The 17,447-nt window shown below is 44.2% G+C and overlaps 1 protein-coding gene and 1 pseudogene across 1 annotated transcript; both read left to right on the top strand.

Annotated features, from left to right (window-relative positions):
• The first annotated feature begins 5,409 nt into the window (after nucleotides 1–5,409).
• Nucleotides 5,410–6,337, top strand: LOC147430054 (uncharacterized; annotated as a pseudogene).
• A 5,173-nt stretch (nucleotides 6,338–11,510) lies between these two features.
• LOC147430053 (uncharacterized) lies at nucleotides 11,511–14,277 on the top strand. Its single transcript, XM_086496241.1, has one exon. The coding sequence runs from the start codon at nucleotides 11,716–11,718 to the stop codon at nucleotides 13,657–13,659; it is 1,944 nt and encodes a 647-aa protein (XP_086352367.1). The 5' UTR covers nucleotides 11,511–11,715; the 3' UTR covers nucleotides 13,660–14,277.
• The last annotated feature ends 3,170 nt before the right edge of the window (nucleotides 14,278–17,447 follow it).

Raw genomic sequence — 17,447 nt, 5'->3', positions numbered from 1 at the left:
AGGGAAGTTCATTATTGGTGCTTTCTCCTCAAGTTCTTCATCTACTTTGGCTTTGGTGCCCATCAATCCCCACTTGTCCACAATGATAGGGTTTAGGACTATGAAGTACATGGTACCCTCGTTATCTAGATATCTATCTCCGCTATAGCTCACAGGCACTAAGTCCTTGAACTCACTAGGTCTATCTTCTATCTTTACACAATAGCGGTCCATTCCATCTTTGTAGATCTTGGCACCTTGCTCATTGTCGTACTGGTATTTTATGAACAATAGCTTCATTGTGGCGGAAGGGTTTGATGGTCCTGCTGCCATATTTTCTCTGTTGTTCAGGTTCAAGTGTTCCAAGTGTTCGGTGAAAATCTCGTAAGATCTCTCCGAAGAAGTATCAGAAACACTTCCTTCAAAGATCGGCTCTAATGGTTGCACCCAACTTTGGTTTACACTTCCCTCGGTTGATATGACACTTGCTTGTTCCCCTTGTTTTGGTTGGTTATTCTGGAGATTCCTGCCCGATCTCAAATTCATCAATTCCCCTAAAGGACTTTAACTTTTCCGTCTCGGCAATTTGTTTTCCCAAGTTTTTGTGGTCAGAATTGATCCAAACTGATTGATACTTGGTCAATTGTTTAATCTTGTTAGTTGGACAACTTCTGTTTCATCAAGTGAGAATTTTGTTGCAGTTATGCTGAAAAAGACATTATACGCGTATGATGACTTTTTTCACAGATTTGGACTATTTTGGTTATGCTCACTCTCAGTAGCCCCCTTATGCTCTGTCCACTCACAAAATTCAGTTTGAACTCTGTTTGAGCAAGTTATGGCTAATTTAGGCTTTTCTTGGCAATTTTCCGCTTTTAACTTGTTTTGGGTCAATTGTGATCCAAATGGGATGAAACTTGAAATATAACCTCTAGACAGCTATTACAATGGATCTGTGTTGGCAAAGTATCAAAATATGTCCAAAATTAGGTCAAAGACATCATACGCGTATGATGTCTTTTTCATCAATTTGGGTCAAGACTTGATATTTATGCTTTCTACAGTGTTTGTAACAATCTTGTCAGGTCAGATATAAAAAATAAGCAGTGGATGTGCTAAAAGACATTATACGCGTATGATGTCTTTTGTCCCAGATTTTGACTATTCTTGGTTTTAAGCCTTCTCCAATGTTTATAATTGAGTTTCAAGTGTTTTTGTCAGGTTTGAATGTAAAAACAAGATCTGAATCCAAAATTTCCTATTCTTTGCGTTTCTTGGACTCCGACTTGTCTTTTTGGGTTTCTTTGAGTGTTAATGCTCTTGTTTTAAGTTGAAATTAGGGTATAACCCCCCTTTTTGAACACTCTGGTAAAGTCAAAATTTCTGTTTTGGTCTCTGTTTGGTCATTAAGACATCATACGCGTATGATGTCTAAAGTTACAGATTTCCAGTTTTTTGGCATAGAATCCTTCCTAAAGCTTTCTCAAGTGCTCAGCAACTCCCAGATACACAAAAAATTTCTCTGACTTTTGTTTATTGCAAGTTTCACTACTAACTCGACGGTTTAGTGATCTAACATGCAATCAACCATATCAAGCAAATACTCCAATGATTACTAGCTCTAGATCAAAATCAAATGAAGTCCTACCTAAGCTATTCCTAATCATAAAATGGGTTTGGTAATTGTGATTTTAAAGAGATCCACTGCCACTCACGGACTAGCAAATTCTTCTTCTATCAACAACTACTCAACACCAACAAAACAACAAACAAATCTAAGCTAAACTAAAAATACTGTCAACATGGAAGACCCAGGAATACCCCACTTCCTAGTATCTCTCGAGATCTTCGGAGTCCACCACTCCTAGATCTTTTCTAACTAAAGTATACAAAGTAGTTTATACGACTCACCTTGTAGGATTAGTCTAAGGTCACCTACTTAGGGCTCTCGTCCCCGGCAACGGCGCCAAATGTTAAGGCGGTTATGCCGCTAGCGGAAGCTAAATAGCGAGAACTCAACCAACAACAGAATTTGTCAGACGAGGACGGAGCTTGACCCACAGGCGCATGGAAACAACTAGGTGGGTGTCAAATCACCTACTCGACCTTCTAATGACAATCACTACTAAGGAAATCAAATCTAAGTTCTAAAATACGCAAGTGACTGAAATCCGTACTACGAATGAATGCTATACGAAACAAGATCTAGAATCATTGAATCGATCTCAAACTCAAGGGGAAGTCTATACACTAGGTAAGAACAACACCTTAAAGACTTGAACTGCAAACTCAACCTATAACCACTCCATGCGGTAAACGCGTATGAAGACAGGCCGAAATATACAGGTGACCGAAACTTGACCCCGATGGTACTAATGTGTAGCTCTACTCGTTGTGGTTCTATAGATATGCTGCACGCTCAATTAAGACACACGAGTTGGAAGAAAACTCACACCGAAGCTCGTAGGAACTTACCACACATAGAAGCCGATAGCGCGCACTCTTGGTATCTATGCGTAGCTCTCGCCGTTGCTAACACAATGGCGGTGTCGCTTCTCCAATGGCGGCTCCGTAGCTCGCGTAGCAAGTAGATAAGACTCTCTCTCTCTCTCTCTCTTTCTCTCTCTCTCTCTCTCTCTCTCTCTCTCTCTCTCTCTCTCAGACACAGTCACGACGCTCAAAAAACTCACTTTGATTAATAATCTCCTCCTTTAGGTTACAAAAACTTTGGCTTATATACCTCAGCCTTGGAGGTGAGAACATCTCTAACTAATTACATCAGCAAGTGAAATTACTTCGGGATTACAAGCTGGAAACTCAATTGAGTCCCGTTACTTAATGAATGGCTCAAATCAAAATTAATGTCGGAAAGACATTTATTACAATCAATGGTTACAAAATGATGAGTGTGAGCAAAAATGTGGGTGTGATCCTCTGTTGGCTCAACAACGTGTTTCTTGGCATGCCCATCATTGGGGTAGGCATGGTAGCCGTGGTGTCATCAACGGAAAGATGAGCTAGACTTGGAAAAGTAAAGCTATCACTTGTGGGCTCAGATTGCATTGAGACCCCTGGCGAAACAACATATGGGGGATCGATGGGACTCACTAGGGGAGTCTCCATTTGTGATAGAGTGGGTTGTTTCCCTTTGCCCGTCTCTAAAAATCGCATAGGACCCGTCGAAGGTATGTTTATTCCTCGATTGTGCCTCTCGGACTGGATAATCCTATGGATGACATTGCAGATCATGTGTTGTTGTTCCTCCAGACTAGTGGCACTAGATGTGGATTGTACAACTTCTAACCAACCCACATGGTATGTGTAGCCCATGTATAGGTCGGTCAAAGTCTCCGTGTGTAGGGTATATTCCCAATTTTCATTGAGAAATACCCCGTCCAAACTTGGTGTACTAGAGGGTTGCCGTGAGGTGGATGCAATGTTGCTTCCCGTGTTTTGACTTTTAGTCACCGCTACCTTAGAGGCGACTTTGGAAGGTGGTAGCTCGGTAGGGCCCTCATTAAATGAGGTAGGTAGAATGTCCACGTGGACACTCTGAGGGAGTGTGGGGTCTACAGGAGATGTGAATGGTGATTCTACTTCCCCACCCCCTTCGTTTACTTCACTAGCCATAGGTTCAGAGCGCGTAGCTCTACTAAAAGTTTCCATCAAACGGCTAAAAACACTAGTTCCAGGTTGTTGGGCCCAGCTAGGTATGGTTTCATTTGTTCCCCCGGGGCTTTGTGTAAGATGCTCTTCCATAATATCGTAGTCAGAGGAAGAGTCGCTAGCCGCTATATTTGGGTCTTGGGTTGCACTACCTTGGGTCCCCGCCGAGGGCGTAGGCCCTAGCGTGGAAGGATAGTGAGTACCCTCGTAAATCGAAGCACTAGCTAGTTGTTCGGACTCTAGCACACGACCAGAGCGTAGATACATGTGCTTTGGGTGCCCTACAAGTGTCGGCGAATAACCTCGAAGGTTAACCGCTTACCTTTTTTAAGTGTCCGTTTCCACTCGTGTTTTTTACGTTTTTAATGTTTGTTTTTTTTAATTAAAGTGTGTGATAGCTTGAAACGAGCGTATCACTTAGAGGGTCACTGTGTGCTTTATAACACAATTTTCGGGCATCTGACGTTCCGTTGGTCCTAAAAAATCGTTTTTTAGCTACGTGTGAAGCTAAAATTCGTTTTTTTAAAAGGCGATTGAGGCCTAGGCATGAGCGTGAGCTTGGGCTTGGGTCTGGGAGATATTCTCGATCCCGGTCCTACCTTTAAATTTTTTTTATTTTTTTTATTTTTTAAAAAAATTAATTTTTAATTTTTAATTTTTAATTTTTTTAAAAGGATAAGGTCGCCGCGGCCTGCCCGAGAGCACACACACACACTCTATCTACCTACTTCTAACTAATATACCTACTCTTACACACTAACACACTCTATTAACTCTCACTAATCTACTTCCTACTTACTGTATACAGAAAACTAACTACCTTAATACACAGAGAATAAACACAGAACCTTTGAAATCTCTATTAACAAAGAAAACTAACTACCTTAATACACAGAAAATAAACACAGAACCTTTGAAAACTCCATTAACAAAAAAAAAGACATAGTATAACACCAAATCTCTCTTCTCAACACACACACACTCCTTCCTTACCTTTCGCGATGGTGTGTCACTCACCGCTCTACGCTTGCTTCGTGGAGGATTCCTCGCCGCGAAGAAGAAGGAGCCGCTGCTTCGTCGCGCTCAACCGCTTCGCCGCCGCCGTCGTGCCTTCGTAATGCTTGATCGCCCACACACACACTCTCTCTCTCTCACACACACATACACACACACACACACAAGGAGGTGAAGAAGAAGAAGATGGGGATGGAGATGGAGCACTCTTCTATTGCACAAATGAGAGAATGAGTGAATTTTAGGTTTAGTTGACTTTTATATGAGCTCACCCCATTCACACTTGGGCTCCCATGCTTAGCCAACTAATCCCTTGAATGTTCCAGCTAGAGTGCGCCTCTCATCGGCGATCACTCTTACCCTTTTCCTATTGGACCGACAAGCCCGGTACCTGACTCTACCAAATAAATAATACAATGCCCGGTACCTGACTCTACCAAATAAATAATACAATGTCCGCCGTAGGTTACAACGTCCGTCATAGGTAATAGGGTGTCCGTGAGCCGTGAGGGTTAACACTGAGCCTCTGTTCCTGCTTTGGATTGCCAAGTTGCATTCATCGTGAAGAATCGACATCTCTCCACAACCACCCACAATTGAGCTCTTTCTTGTAAACCCGGGCAAGTTAGGGTATTGCAGTGCAAAAATGGGAGAAATGGTGATCTTCTTGCCATGGCTTCATGATTGGATAGTTGTGGAGAGGTGGAAAAGTCTTTGTAAACCTGGGCAAGACAACGAATAAGAGCAACAATGGAAGGGATGGCTTGTCATTGGGATTTGAATGACTGTTGAGCAACAGCCACATTGGATAGATTCTTCAAACGAGATGCTTGGGCAACAAGGTCCTCTTGATATGTATCAAATGTATAGCACCTCTAATAAGGAGATGGATGGGGGAGACTCTAGCGATAGCCACGAAATGCAAGATTTGTTTGAAATGGCTCAACAACCATGCATAGATGCTTTTGCATTTACATCTAATCGGTATTTTGCCTTTGATAGACAAGCATACAGCTTGATGATTGCTTCCATACAAAAAGGGCAAGGACCGACCATAGATTCTCTCAAAGCAGTGAACAAACGGGGCCTCTTGGACTTGAGAGAATGGGGAAGAATCCAAGCATCATCACACACTGTCACCAATGAAGATGGTGATATGTATCTTGTCAATACCACGGGAAAGAGGATTCCATGCATAGAAGATTGGGAAAGGATTGTGTTTTCATGCCACACAAGTGAACATCTTGATTGGACCACAACCGGGATAGCAATCGCAGAAATATGGTGCACCAACATTAGGATGCATGGTATTGAATTTGCAAACGAGGTCCTTGACCTTTGCTCTTGTGCTACAGTTTTAGCTTTGGAGGATGGACATAGGCAGACGCGAGATGTGACACAGTGCCTGGGTTTACATGATAGCGGTGAGAAAGCTACCAAGAGTGAAGTGTTTATTGAGCATCACACAGTGAGCTTTGCTGATGTTCAAACAACATTAGATAGTGTAGTTCTCAACCACGAAGCTCGATTGGTTAGACTAAATTGGGTAGTACAAACAGAATGGAAATTTGTGCGCCATTGATGGGGCGACGCGCGAAGAAATGGCCAAGAGCGTCGGCGATGTTGCACATCCAAGAAGTGTGGATTCCCCTTCATGGTTTCTGTGGTTTTTCCATGACATGACACATAGAAGGTCACCATACGGATATTTGGAGGTCACAAAGGGCATGTTCCAGGGTCGCGGAGTGACCTATATCACCTTCCTGTGTATCCAATGGTGAAGAAGCGATGCATGGAGGATTTGTTTGATGTCCGCACATGTCACCATGTTGCAAGGATGAGTGTATCTAAAGAATTCATCCACATCAACATAGCTTGTTCTTGTCTAGATTTTCCATCTGGGCCTTCATCAACCTTTTGGGTTTAACCTCTACCCACAAACAAAACCTTGGGATCAACCCACTTAATAAAGGGAAGCCATGAAATGCAACCTTTTAGCACCACAGACTTGACAGATAAACCCGGTCAATCTCGGCATGGCATGAAAACCTGGGCAAGCTCGACGTGCAAACATGGACCCAACATGTAAACCTAGGTGAGCCCGAGCTGGAGAAGGTGAACGTACCTGCACCCCTCCCTTTGTCACCAACTCCACAACAGCGGGGTCCTCGTGCGGCATTTGAGACCCGTCTCCGTCCGAAAGTATGACTGTCTTCTTGCCCTTCTCAACAAACTGCATAAAGAGCAACAGTTAGAGCACACCCCAATGTAGGCGTAAACCCAAACATACCTGCATTTTCTTAGTGGCCTCGTGCAATACTTGGACGTTTGTTTCTTTCTCCTTCTCAGCACCCTACAGTAATCAGAAACAGATTTCAATGAGCATTCCCATGATAAGTGTAAACTCGGACATACCTGATTTTGGTAGACAGTGGCCTCAATGTCATCTCTAGCATCAAGACTTGCCATCGCATGCCTATCCTCACAAAACTTTAATTTTTTTTTGGATTGCGTTAGGCTTTGAGCTCGCGTGTTTCTTTGTTGTGCAGGAGGTTGCTTCTCACCCTTACCCCCCCTGCTTACTTGGGTTCTGTTTCATAGGAGGAGTGGGAGGGGGATCATCCTCCTCCCTTTCCTCGGACACCACCATCTCTGTCGTGACCTGCAACGTGGTTTGTGTAAGAGTGAGAATCACATGCCCGCCTCGTGCCCTAAACCTAGGCTAATTGAGAAACACCCCAAACCCTTAATTGCTCACTATCCGGCATGTCTGCCTCCCCTCTCTATGATGAAAGGTCCTCCTTCTCATGGATCATCACCTGCAAAAAGGGAGCCCATGTCAAAAAGCAAGCCATAATGGCAACCCCATGCCAAACATAGCAAGGGAACCCTCTCCCTATTACTTGCGATCAAGCTTCGCTTCTCCCACTACAGGTTCCCCCTTTTGCAGCCTTGGGGGGGGGGGGCGTGGAATAAGCACCCCGTATGCCACCACCCTTTGCCTTCCTTGTCGTCTTTCCACCTTCCATTAGCAATGACACTTAGCCTTCGACACCTGCCTCACACCACCTAGCCCCACCTCGTGTCCTGCTTGCAAACGATACCCGGAGTAGGAGAACCCCTCCTACCACGAGAAGAGCTAGTGAGCGCCTTAGAGAGCCTCAGAGAGAGTGAGACAGCGAGTGGGCATTGAACGCTCCTTTGGTTGAACTTTACCGTTGGCCCCGAGGGTATGAGGTACTAACTAAGGTACTAACCTCGAGGAGGTACTAGTCGTCCCCTCCCCGCCCTAGTGATGCTCGGACACGTGGCACATGGATTCCCCCATCATCCCCACCCATCCACCGTGGCCTACATCGTCACCCCGCCATGTCGGCACTCCACAACCCCTCGACGCGCCTGGGTTTACGTCTTGCAACAAGAAACCCTGTCCCCCCGTGCTGCCATGCGACCCGCCACGTGTTCGACGGGGATGCCCTCGCTCCCCGCGCCCAACTTGGGCATCGTCGATGCCATCAAATGGGCTTTTCACCATCCCAAGAAAATAGTTCTGAGGAGTGATAAATTAAGTGACATAAGGTGGATTAACATTGATCGAGCATCACACCGTCGAGGACACCCTTGCGAGTCGACACTATTTGATACCTCCTTCTCGGAAGGTATCTACGGTCTTAGATCATCGTTGATCCTCGACTGTTCATCCTTTGGGGTGGGAAAAATGACACCCTCGCCACTATTTGATACCTCCTTGTTGGAGGGGATCTACAATCCCACATTGTCGTTGATCTTAGACCATTCAATACCTTGGCGGGGGGACCTTACGACATCCCAACCCTAAAGCCAATGTAGCATTATGTTGGCACACACAATTTGATGCATAAAAGAGATGGGAGGCATTTTGTGGAGTAATTTTGCCATGCCCGGAATCCTAATTTACACCTATTTCACTTCAAGTTTACCAAAAGTCCACACCGCCAAAATGCAGTGAAGTTTGCATTTAGTTCACAACGAGCTCAACTGAGGCTTAACTTCACTCGAGTTCGCACATAGTTCACATTGTGATCAATGGTTGCAACATTTGCTGACAAGCGACGTCAATTTTCAACCATAGATCCCCTCCAACATTGCAATGTCACTTTGTGGCGATGCAAGGACACCATCACACTATTGGCCTCGTCATTGTAGACATAGTGTCGAGGATGCCAAGACTTTTGGGGGGGCTAGTCACAAAGATTCCAATGTACCAACTGTCAAAGTGTGCAACAGAAGAGAAATACAAACTCAAGAAGAGAGAGAGAGAGAGAGAGAGAGAGAGAGAGAGAGAGAGAGAGGGGCGAAGCTAGCAACTCAATAACTCCAAAGGCAAATGATACAAGATGACCACTGAGTGGATTGGGGGCCGCACCGATATAGTGCGTCAACTTTGGGTTGTCGGGCAAAACCTTTGAAAATAACTACACATAGAAAATCCACAAAAGTATAAGTAGCAAATAAAATGGGCAAAATGTCTAGTGCAAACTCTATATGTGCTTCGAATCCCTACTACAAGGGTGTAAGGGGGGCCAACCCACAACCAGGGGCCTAAGTGCACTTGAGAAAGCCATAAGCACGAGTGAAAGCATTTGGAAGGTGAACGTAAAGCTCTAACACTCCCCTCAACAACACGTGTTGAGAAGCTAAATAAAGCAAAATCCAATGATTTTAAAAATGATAAAGGTAAAGATGAGTCCAAAGAAGGAGAAATTGCAAAGGTTTCATACATTGCTTGCACCTCTCCGTCTTCTAGCTCTCTCTCCCCTAGTGAATCCTCTTTTGTGGTGATTGCTCCACCCACTCTACCAGACCTTGAGGTTATGGCCAAGAGTGAGTGGATTGGTGATAGTGGGGTGTCTTCTCATATGTCTCCTTGTTCTCACAGCATGAGAGCTATCCAACTATCTTGTCGTCAGTTCACATTGGTGATGATTCTACCTTGCTTATGGTTGAAAACATCTCTCTTGAAAAAGTAGTCTTTCATGATGTGCTACATGTCCCTAAGCTTTCAACGAGCCTCTTCTCCATCTCCAAAGCAACTTCTAAATGAAGGGTTGTGAAACACGTCCCTAAGCTTTCAACGACCCTCTCTTCATCTCTAAAGAAACTTCTGAAGATCTAGAAGTCTACCTTGATGATGAAATGATTGATAGAAGGAATCTGAGTCTCTATTGTGCCTCGTGGTTATCAAGAAGGTGGCTTGTATCGTATTTAGTTTTTCTCTTTTGGTTTGAAGCTACAAGAGTCACATTTTCATCAATCATTCTCTCCTTCTCATAGATGATAAGACTTGGTACACTCTCTTTGGCTATATCCCATTGCTACTTTGCAACATCTTGTTTCCAGGGATATGGTTATCTACTTGCCCAAGTTTCACAAGTCTCATCATGTTTGTTCTTCATGTGCAAAAGGAAACAGAAAGGGATTCATTTTCAACAGAAGCCACTTCTTATGCCTCTCATATTTTGAAGTTGGTTCATGCTAATCTTGTAGGTCCTATGGGGATTGATTCACTTGGTGGATCAAAGTATTACTTGATACTTTCTATAAATATTTGTGTATATTTTTTTGCTAAGAAGTATGATCTTCTCTATAATGGACAAGTCAAGTTAAACACCAACCGCCTCTCTCCCTTCCTCATTTAGGGTGAAGTGGTAGCTAAATACTATATTTTCTCACTCGCTCTCTCACAAAAGCGATGGACGGCATCACTCCTAAGGAGGTATTTTCAGGTCATAAACCTATAGTCTCACATCTTCTACATAACATAAATTTATATGTGGCTTGTGAAGAAGACATATGCATTTAGATCATGTTTTTTGAGCAAATGTATGGTTGATTGCGCTTGCTTATGTGCATTGTTGATTACTTTAATGCTTGTTCTTATGGATACTGCTTATGTACGCATTTGTGGAGCCATCTTGGCTAGCATGGCACTTGTGGCCATTTTTTAGACTTGGTCTAGAAGATAGTCATTTTGGGGACTTGACTATAGTCGTGTTATTATAAGCCTTTTGTGAGGATCATACGTGAGGTTTTTTTGAATCCAAAGACTCGCGGGTGGGTTATCTAGTGCAAGGTGGATTAGATTGTTGGAGTTACCTATCTTGGTATCCTTGCCATAATATATGTATGATAGTGGACATCGGTTCTCAGCATATGTGTTCATAATATGTATGCATTGAAAGATATTGTGATTCTTGACTCTTCTTGTTGAGATACTGGCATAAACTGCTTATTCTAGTGATTTACGACATTTGGGATTTGAGATTTTGCAGGCTTGCAAGAGCCCACAAGCCCTATTGCTCTACAGCATGGAGGTGTGGATGCAGCTTTGCCTAGCAATCTGAGTCTTGGCAATGGCAGTCCTTCAAGGCTCTTCCCTCGCGTCCCTACGGAGCATGCATGGAGAACCGTCGTAGTACCCTGGTGTAACTACCTCCGCAGCCCCCAACCATGCATTTTTGAATTGCATGACGTGTCACCCAGCCCTGTCATCATCCCCCACTTCGTCTAGCCCCACCTCGTCCACCGTGGCCTGCCTCATCACCCTGCCATGTCAGCACTCCGCAGCCCCCTGATACGCTCGGGTTTACATCTTGCAGCAGGCAACTCCGCCCCCCGTGACGCCATGCGATTCGCCATGTGTTCGACCAAGATGCCCTCGCTCCCCGCGCCCGACTTGCACACACTTGATGCCATCAAATGGGCTTGTCACCATCCCAAGTAAATAGGCCTAGTCCTCAAGGAATTCATGTGGGAAAGTCTCGGATCATCAGCTGAAGTTGTAGGTCATTTAATATCGGCGTTCCCTTCAAAGGCCGCCCCTAGGCCTACCGTCTGTACAGCGAGGGGTCTCCCCAATTCTAATTCATCCACAGGCTCAGAGTTCTCTCTCGCTTTGACCGAGTTCTGCAATCTGTGAACAACGCTTCCTTGACCCGGCAAGCTCGCCTTCATCGCTCTCTTACCTTCTAATTTTCTCTTTGCCTGCGCACAACAGACACACATATTGCAGCAGAAATGGCCAAAGTTGAGAAGCTCGAAGACATCTTGACTGTGCCCATTCAGCTTACAGATGGGGTTCGTCGCCTGGCAAGCGAGGCGGGCTCCTTTAAAAGTGAGTGCCTCGAGCTTACGGGCAGAGCAGAGAAGATCGCTATGCTTCTGCGTGCAGTTGCACGCCTCGAGAGTGGTGCAGGTGTGCCCCTCTATACTCGCCCGCTCCACAGAATGCTTCAAGAGCTCGAAAAATCTCTGGGCAAGGTGTTGATGCTTGTGAAAAAGTGTAGCCGCAAGGGCATGATCAGGCGCGTCATCACCATCACATCTGCACATGACTTCAAGCGGGTAAATGTTCTCTTGGAAAATTCTCTTGCTGATCTCACATGGTTTCTCTCCATCTCCGCAATGGGGGATAATAGGACAGATGGCATCGGGGGCATGCCACCCATCACATCAAATGAACCTCTTTTATGCTTCTGCTGGAATCAGATTGGTCTTCTGCATAGAGGATCAGATGAAGAGAGAAATGATGCCGTGATCTCTCTCAATGGATATGCAAAGAATAATGAAAGATTCATGAAGATGATGGTCGAAGAGGAAGCAGTACCTCCTTTGCTTAAAGTTTTACAGGATGGGACATTGGAGGTGCGAGAAATGACAGCTCGCACGCTCGGTCTCATGGCAAGAGATGAGAATGTAGTGAAGCAAATGGTTGCATGTGGAGTTGTCCCGGTGTCAGTAAAGGTGCTTTACAATGCACCTATGAAGATTCAAGCTGCAATGGCATGGGCAATAGCAGAGATGCTACACTCAGATCCTTCACAGCAAGACCTCTTTCTGGAGGAGTCTGTGGTGCGATCATTGGTTGCGCTTCTTGGTGAGTCGTTGGAGGACCTTGAAAAAGCAAAGCCTGCTGTCAACATGCATACTCTCATGACTACCATGGCCGCTAGCAAGGTAGCTACTGCTTCTGCCACACAACAAGAACACATTATGAGTCGTGTTCCCAAACCTTCCAGCATCTCAAATGGTTTTCTCAAAGTAGACAACTTCTCAAAGTCTCAGGTAGCACCCATTAGACCTATGGACCTAAACAGGAACATGGTGGGAAAGCCTCCTGATAATGGGAAAGGATTGTCTCAACGCGAGCTCAACAGGAGAGAAAGAGATAATGCAGATCCTTTGTTGAAGGCTGAGCTGAAGGCAGAGGTTGCACGTGCGTTGTGGAAGCTTGCCAAAGGCAATCCTAAAACGTGTAAAAGTATAACAGAAACCAAGGCCCTTTTGTGCTTCGCTACATTGATGGAGAAAGCAAGCGGGTCGGTGCAATATAACTCTGTGATGGCTGTGATGGAGATAGCTTCTGTTGCGGAAAATGATGTTGAACTTAGAAGAGCATCATTTAAAATGACCTCACCAGCAGCCAAAGCTGTGGTCGATCAGCTTTTGCGTTTAGTGGAGGAAGGAAGTCCTGACTTGCAGGTTGCATGCATAAGGGCAATTGGATGCTTGTCTCGCACGTTTCCAGTAAGAGAGACTAGAGTTGTCAAGCCACTAGTAAGGCAACTTGAAGGTCCAGAAGAAGTTGTCGCGGAGGCAGTGGCAGCTTTGGTGAAGTTTGTGTGTAAGGAGAATTTTCTACATAAGGAGCACTCAAAAGCCATAGTTGATGCTTCGGGGGCCAGTCCTCTTGTACAGCTGATCTTCTTGAATAAAGGGGATGTTCAGGTTAATGCGGTGATTCTAATGTGCAATCTTGCCTTGCATTCAGGAGAGAGTGAAGCACTTGCCAAAGCAGAGCCTTTACCAGCATTGAAGAAATTTGCAAAGACTTGTCATGTTGCGCAACAGCCCTCGTTAGACAATTTGGTTCACCAAGCTATCAATCATCTAGAGATATACCATGGGCGTGCGCCCAAGGATCTTTCTGCTGTTGAAGTTTATGGATATGACAAGTTTTAAGTGATTGCGGTTTACAAGTGTGATGGCATCTTTAGGATGTTACCAGTGAGCAAGTCAGTTGCAATGAAGAGCTCTTCGTCAGGCTTTCAAATCAATTCTTTTGTACTCAGTTTGCTGTCTGTAAATATATGACCTATGGATGACTTGATCAAACTACACAGTAAATCTGGGTGCCACAAATTTGGGTTATGTACAGGTTTGTCCGACAGTATTTTGTAGCCACCAATATGCAATTCAGTGAAGGCCTTGATGTTGTGTGGCAAGTAGTGGGGCGAAAGGAGATGGATGATGAGGCTACGTTTTCATCCATGATGATTGGTATACTCTTGGTATACACACGTGTGAAAAGCCTTGATGCTGTGTGACATAGAGGTGGATAAACCAAACAGTGGTAGCCCATTGCTTGTACCGATCCAGGTGATGTAACTTCGGGATATTATTCAAGGCCCAAGTAGTGGTGCAAAAGGGGATCTGGGCAATGAAACAGGGGTGACTGCCATTACTTCCAGTTGTTGAGGTTGTGTACTTATTATTTGGAGGCTATTGAATGCCCAACTTTGTACACTTTGTTTTGTATCAGACTGTTTTTTGGATTGCAATATTGTTGTTTCATGTCAATATGGCTAGACATTTGAATTGTAAAGACAGGCATTGCTGTCCTTGAATGGCTTCAGCCCCGCCTTTTTTTTTTGGCAATATTTTTAAACGGATTGAGGTGGGGGACTGAACTTACCCCCTTTGTTCACCATGATATATGATGAAAGTACCCTCATAAGTCAGAACAGTTAGGGGAGGGAAAAGGGTGTCTCTTTCAGGGGCCTTGGAGATGTCACATTGAAATGCTTTATGTGCCCCTCTACTCAGGTTCGTTGCATCAGTGATCACAAATCAAAGTGGTGGTATTTCATATTGCTCTCATGCAGTACCTTGTCAGGGCATTGAGAAAGTTGGTTTTCAGGTCTGTGATATGTCTCTCAGGTTCCAGCTCCAGTTGAGACATTTGGAGATGCCCTTTATAGAAAGATGTCAGGGACTTTCCCATCTTGTTTCGGATGCAATGCAGATTTATCAATTTTTTTGGTAGCGTGAAGGAGTACTTAAATCTGCTTCGAGCCTCATGGTACCTTAATTATGTAATTTTCTATCTAATCAAGTATATAGTTGTGGAAATTTGAGGGAAAGGGTCTTTGATTTGCTATGTTAGGTGTGAATTTCTGTGTTGGTGTCCTTCCAAAGTGTGAGAAGAGTGGTCTAGTGCAATGCTCCCCCCTCCCCCCCCCCCCCCCGCGGCCCGGGCGGCCCTCATTAAGAAATGATGGCCCACAAGGACTGATCGCTAGTTACCTTCAATTTGGTGTTGCAGACAGTTTCCCAATTTGAAGTTCCATGGTGGTGTGAATGAGGATGTGGTGTGTTTCTAAAGCAGTTGGAGGTTGCATGCATAATCGATCACATCATTGACGAGGGGCTGCTTGAAGGATGACACTCGAGGGTGGTATAAAAGATATGAAGTGTACAAATTTTGCGGTGATGCATGAGCAAAGTTAAACAAGATTTTCCAGGTTGTTGTTCACCCCCTTATTTCTTCACATTTATCTTGGAGTTGTATGGGCTCCATATTCAACAAAATCTACTTATCGACAACACATGACTCCACATCAAGAAAGCTTATAAAATCATCACCTGCCAAAGATTCTCTCGACAATTGATCGGCGTTCTTAAGAAACTCTTCATCTCCAATGGCACCTATTCCATCTACTTGGTCGCAATACCTCTGAATACCCCTTGATGTCATTTTTCATTTGTTGGTTCACGACTCAACATCAATGAGCCCATCTCCTATTATACTAGGTAGAGTAGATGTGTATGCTTGCTTGTTATGGCTATGTGTTGCACTCTATGTTATCCTATGTGTGTGTGTATTGTTAAAGAGTGTAAATAGATAGAAAGTATAGGTAAGTAGAACGTGTGTTGAGTGGTTGAGAGTGGGTGTCAGAGGAAGTAGGAGAGTGATTTGCCATGACACCTCTCCACTAACTTTTCCGAAGTATTTACAACTGTGAAGCACGACAGCTTCACCCTTGCACAATTGTGTTTACTCTACACCCGTTAACTCGATGTAATGTGCTAATCGTTCCATATCCAAGCTCTTTCTAAGAGCATCTGTTGGGTTGTTATCAATGTGCAAATCGCTCTGTATCCAAGCTCTTTGTAAGAGCATCTTGTGTTCACAGAAAACCGACCTTTAGTGTAGTTTTAAAGGGCAAAAATTGAAAATTCACAGCTAGTTTGGATGGTCACCTTGATGAAACCGGCTAAATTTGGAAGATTTTAGTGTACAAGTCTTAAAAATTTCACTAAAAACCGGAAGATTTTCAATGCTCTTCTTTTTTCCATTGGTTGCTAAAAAAGTTTAGGATGAACACTAAGAGCATTTGTTGGATTGTTATCAATGTGGACCTTCCAACCGCTTATTCATCAATGCATCTTGAATGAGATGATATCTCACTTCAGTGTGTTTCGGCTTATGTGAAACACGAGATTCCTTGCCAAAGCAATGGCACTCTAATTATCACAATGCAAAACTAGAAACTATTGAATGTTTAAGTCTCCCACTAGACGTTGTCGGGGGATAATTGTGCGAAAGGTGAGCCGGGAAGAAACTGGGTCCTTGGCTGTGAGAGGTGTGGGGAAAAGAGATGCAGCAGGCACAATTAACAAGACAGAGCTCAAAACAAATGGTACACTTCATTCCAGTTAATCCACATTAGTCATCATTAGTCAATCGTTAATGGAGGAATATTGTTCCTTACAAGATGAATCTTGGCTTAAACCAGGTGCTAATCAAGAAAAGTGATACTGACATGTTTAATACTGCCTTGTGTTTCTTCCCGTTATGGCTCAGGAACTTCCTCTTCCAATGGCCATATGATTTGTCTTCCAGAATTGAATGGGTTTAGGCTCGGCTAATGGTTTAGGATTAGGCTCTGAGATTAGGCTTGGCTAATGAATTGATATTAGGCATCGGCTCAGTCCCATAATCGTGCAGCTTCAATTCCTTACTTGCTTTAATACCTGACAAGATTTTGCTCAAGCGTCGACCTCCATCTTCCTTGCTTGCATGCCTCGCCAAGAATTAGCTCGAGAGATGAGAAATCAAGCTAGATATATAGAGCTTGAGAATGGCTTAAGGGTTTTTTTTTATAATGAGGCTCAGGGGGTTTGGGTTTTTGGGTAAATGAAAGCTTAAGAGCTTAGAGCTTATGAGGAGGATTAGATTAAGGGCATCGAGCTTATAGGGCTTAATTCGGTCTAAGAACTTAGAATTAGAGGATTATGACCCGCTTATGAGGAGCTTCCGAGCTTAAGGAGCTTCAAGATATGTAGTGGAGGTTAGGAGGATTAGCTTAAGAGCCTCAAGCTTATGATAATAAGAGCTTAGGTTAAGAAACTTACATAGGCTTTGGCTTCCTCCTTCCGAGAGAGATAGATAGGTTAAGAGATTAAGAGCTTGGCTAACCTTTGCTTCCGAGAGTTCGAGAGTTTTTTCCCTCTTCACTTTGATTCCCCCTCCCCCCCCCTCCATAGGGTCATTTTTGTTGCTTTTATACTAGCCTCCCCTTTGCTGCATGGGGCATGCTTTTCTAAAAATGGCGAGGCACCCATTAGCGATGTCGCTAATGGGTCTGGCCTCTTGCTGACGTGGTAGGTGATTTCGGACCTTCACCAAATCTGGCGCGGCCGGTGCCAAAACCGTGCGCGAGGCGTCCCTGAGCATTCTTCGTTTC

Source organism: Adiantum capillus-veneris, chromosome 22, assembly GCF_014529385.1.
Source record: "Adiantum capillus-veneris isolate H3 chromosome 22, ASM1452938v2, whole genome shotgun sequence".
Taxonomy (NCBI): Eukaryota; Viridiplantae; Streptophyta; class Polypodiopsida; order Polypodiales; family Pteridaceae; genus Adiantum; species Adiantum capillus-veneris.
This window is presented reverse-complemented; position numbering and strand designations above follow the sequence as displayed.

Coding starts and splice junctions, on each gene's coding strand:
- LOC147430053 (XM_086496241.1), top strand. CDS start 11,716: ATGGCCAAAGTTGAGAAGCTCGAAGACATCTTGACTGTGCCCATTCAG.